Here is a 4,034-nt window from a genome sequence, read left to right as displayed (position 1 = left end):
TCATATAGTTAAATAGTATAGTTAATCTATAATTCTTTTGTTTTTTTTGTTTTTATATTCATGCGGGCTATATCATTTTAAGCTTGGGATTTTATAGATACATATAAATATATATATCGCTGCAGAAGTAATTACAAAAAGAAAAATTGCATAGCAGTATAGAGAATGTATGCCATTATATGCAAGTTAAATGAACTGTTTAGAACGACCATTAGAGTGTTCAGAAACAATTTTTTAATCAAAACTTATAGGAGTGTTTGGATGAAAACTAAACCATGGTTTTAAAAATGATTTTACAATATATGAGATAAATATACGGAGGAGTTTATCTCAATTTGTGAAAAAACATTTTTCAGAAACACTTTTATGTAATACCAAACACCCCCGTAGTATATGTAATAAATAATATTCTTCTGGTCTTAGATATAAGACTTATTTTATAATATAAATTATATTATAAAATAAATTTTATATTTAAAATCGCGAGAAGAATTTTGATTTTCACTAAATTTGTTTATGATAAGCAATTCTAAACAATCACAAAATACGGTTGTTTTGGTGCAATTGGAGCTTTTCCGCAGGGTAACTCTTGCTGCACTTTTTTGGGTCTCCACTTCACTTTGCGATATTACCGAAGTTGTTCATCTGCCAAAGCTCTCGGGCACGCAGTTTCACTTCCTTTTCTGCTCTCCCTCACACTCTTATCTTTCTAATCATGCCACGTGTCCTCACGAATTATAATAATAGACGAAGGGCATTATCGTCATAAAGGTCAAGAAAATATAACAAACCAGACCTTACGAGTTACGATTCCCTAACCCACAACCTAAAGGCCTCCTCAGTTACATTGGGCTAAAGACAAACAGCATTTCGTCACCCTCTCTCTCTCTCTCTCTCTCTCTCTCACACACACAGTGTTCTGCAATCTGTATCCTGTAGTACTACTCTCTCTGGAAATGCTATCCCACCCACCATTAAAGCATTGATATTTCTTCATCAACTTAGCTTAGGATCCCCAAAAAACCTTCTCCTCTCAGTCGCCATGCTTTAGGTTTTTTTTATCGAAGAGAGGGAGTTTAATGGAAGTAGAGAGACCCCATCATCACAATAACAGCACCAGCGAGCTCTTCATCTGCTTCACCTCTCGCTTGTCTTCCTCCTCATCCATGAAGCTCTCGTCCAAGTCCATTCTCAGCCCAGGTCGCAGCAGAGAACCGTCTCAGATTACTCTGTCTACTTCTCTGAGCCGGAGGCTCAGAAACAATGGCAGCATAAAAGGCGGTAACGGTCAGGCCTCACCGATGTTCCCGACGACCGGAAAGAAGAGGGGATGTGCTTTCGAGAACCCAGAACCTTCTTCGCCGAAAGTAACATGCATTGGGCAAGTACGAGTGAAGACGAAGAAACAGGGGAAGAAGATGAGGGCGAGATCGAAGAAGAGGAGAGGAGAAGCAAGCTTTCGAAAGGCGGAGCAAGGGTTTTCAGATCTTCAGAATTTGCAGCAAGAAGCGGATTTAACGCATCGGAATCAGAGATGGGTTCACCTGCCACTGACGATTTGTGAAGCCTTGAGATCGTTCGGAGCCGAGTTCAGCTGTTTATTTCCTTGCCGTTCGTCTTCTTGTGGGAGAGAGAAAGACGAAGAAGAGAAGGTAGGGAAAGGCGAGGGATCTGGTGAAGGACAGAGTAGGGAGGGTTCTTGTGGGGCTGCATTTGCGCGATGGTTGGTGGCGTTGCAAGAAGGTGAAGTTAAGGGGAGAGAGATTGAGCTGGTGGTGGGTGAAGAAAATGAAAAAGAAGATGATAGAAAGGAGGATACGCCAGAGAGAAGTAGAAGAAGACACGTGCTTGAAGATATTGAGATTGATGTAGAGAAGAAGAATGAGGAGGAAGAAGATAAGGCAAGAGTGAGTATATGTATTCCTCCAAAGAATGCTCTTTTGTTGATGAGGTGCAGATCTGATCCTGTGAAAATGGCTGCTCTCGCCAATCGGTTCTGGGAGTCCCCTGCTCCGAAAGATGAAGAAGTTGAACAAGATGATGAACTACGCCGAGAAGAAGAAGAAGAAGAAGAACAAGTACACATGGAAGAAGAAGAGCGGGACAGAATTGAAGTTCCAGCAGTGGAAGAAGATAGCAGCATTTGTGAACGAGAAATCCCAGAAGAAGTAGAAACAGAAGCACAATCAGTAATTGAAGCTTGTGAATCTGAAATCCCAACAACCCCAGAAATTAGTGAAGTTGCCGAAGCAAGTGAAGGAAAGCCAGAAGTCGAAGAAGAGCAAGCAAAGGAAAAAGAAGTCGAAGTCGAAGTTGAAGTTGAAGTTGAAGAAGGTAATGGCAATCTGAAAGACGAAAACTTGTGTGATAATTCTCCTGAAGTCCTCGCAGATCTTGAAAAACCAGAACTTGAAGAGTTTCATGAAGAGAAACTACAGGAGGAGAAGGACAACGGCGAAGATTTTTGTTGCAACGAACTAAAAATCTCAGAATCTGCTTCATTATCGCCTATAATTTCTGTAACGTCAGAATCAGAAAACAATGAAGAAGAAAAAGTAGAAATTTCTGTGCCGCCTGAAACATCCGCACGAGAAGAAGCAACTGTGGAGTCAACGGAAAAGGAAGAACAAGAGAAAGAGACGGAAGAGGGACCTGGGGAAGACGAATCGACAGCGACCCAAGTTAGATCCGACCCGGAAGACCCGAAACCCAGGGAACAGAAGCAGGGTCAGGTTCTACCCGATTGCTTGCTGTTGATGATGTGTGAGCCGAAGCTATCTATGGAGGTGTCGAAGGAGACGTGGGTGTGCAGTACGGACTTCGTACGGTGGCTACCCGAGAGGCCGGCGAAGAGAAAGGGCGGGGGAGATGAGCCAAAGAAGAGGATTAGCATTGACGCCAAGCCGCCGCTGGGGCCGCCTCCACTGATGCAGCCGCCGAGGTCGTCCTGTTCGTTTCCGGCGCCGGCGGCTCACGGCGGAGGGATGTCAATGGCGAGCATGATCGAGCAGAAGCTGGTGGGGTCCAATGCCTACGAGCCATTTGTACTTACTCGCTGCAAGTCGGAGCCGATGAGGTCGTCGACTAAGCTGGCCCCGGACGCTTGTTTCTGGAAGAACAGGAAGCTGGAGCCACATCACCGTCCGGCTGCGCTCGGCGTCGGCGCGGCTGGGGTTGGATTTTGATCTCAATTCTTTTTTGTTTTTAACTTTCTTCATATTATGAAAAATAATCTATGAGATTCTGTAGATTATTGGACAAGGTTTGGAATCACATATGGTCATCATGATGAAGTTACTGCATTTAGGTTTTCCCTTGTAAATTTATCAGTGATTTTCAGGTAATTATGGTTCTGTCCTGTACTTTTTTTTTTTTCTGAGCCATGTCACAAATTTAAAAATTGTCTACTTTCTTCCTCCTTTGTCAGTGGCCACGACATCATAAAATTCAGAATGGGGTCTGCTACTTATATCCCAATTATAAATTTTCTGACCGGTCAAAAAAATTATAAATTCACTTGGGATATGTAATAAATGTTGGAATGATTAAACCCAAGAGAGGGTGAATTGGGTATTGATTAAAATTAAAAATCTTTTCGCAATGTAATGAAATTCATAAAAATTTCAAGTATAAAAAACAATAGATCGAGATAAGCATAATTACAGTAGTAAAATGGTTTAGTTGGAAATATAAAGAGGTAAGGGAAGAGAAGATGCAAACAGTGATTTATCCTGATTCGGTCCTCACTGACCTACGTCCAGTCCCCAGGCTTCCTCTGAGATTTTCAATCGACTATCTCCCTCAAGTTTAACACGGGTACTTGAGAACCACTACAATCACAAGTTTGATCCGGGCACTTGTGATGCCACTTACAATTCTTAGACTAACCAATCTATTCAGCAGCAACCTCACACCGAAGTAAATACTTCCCCTTACTCACCGTAAGGATACAATCTGATAAGGATAATGAAGATTGAATATTTCTTCTCTCAAAGAAGTGATAGATGAATCTTAAACACGTTTGGGAAACTCTC

At 42.0% G+C, this 4,034-nt stretch overlaps 1 protein-coding gene across 1 annotated transcript; it reads left to right on the top strand.

Annotated features, from left to right (window-relative positions):
• Nucleotides 1–895: 895 nt before the first annotated feature.
• LOC114744598 (histone-lysine N-methyltransferase SETD1B-like) lies at nt 896–3,395 on the top strand. Its single transcript, XM_028932768.1, has one exon. The coding sequence runs from the start codon at nt 1,080–1,082 to the stop codon at nt 3,183–3,185; it is 2,106 nt and encodes a 701-aa protein (XP_028788601.1). The 5' UTR covers nt 896–1,079; the 3' UTR covers nt 3,186–3,395.
• The last annotated feature ends 639 nt before the right edge of the window (nt 3,396–4,034 follow it).

Source organism: Neltuma alba, unplaced genomic scaffold (assembly GCF_004799145.2).
Source record: "Neltuma alba isolate B1F8T4 unplaced genomic scaffold, ASM479914v2 tig00000724_pilon, whole genome shotgun sequence".
Classification (NCBI taxonomy): Eukaryota; Viridiplantae; Streptophyta; class Magnoliopsida; order Fabales; family Fabaceae; genus Neltuma; species Neltuma alba.
The sequence above is the reverse complement of the archived record's forward strand: the minus strand, read 5'-3'. Positions and strand labels throughout refer to the sequence as shown.

Excerpts from the sequence above, each read along its gene's own strand:
- LOC114744598 (XM_028932768.1), top strand. The coding sequence starts at position 1,080 with ATGGAAGTAGAGAGACCCCATCATCACAATAACAGCACCAGCGAGCTC.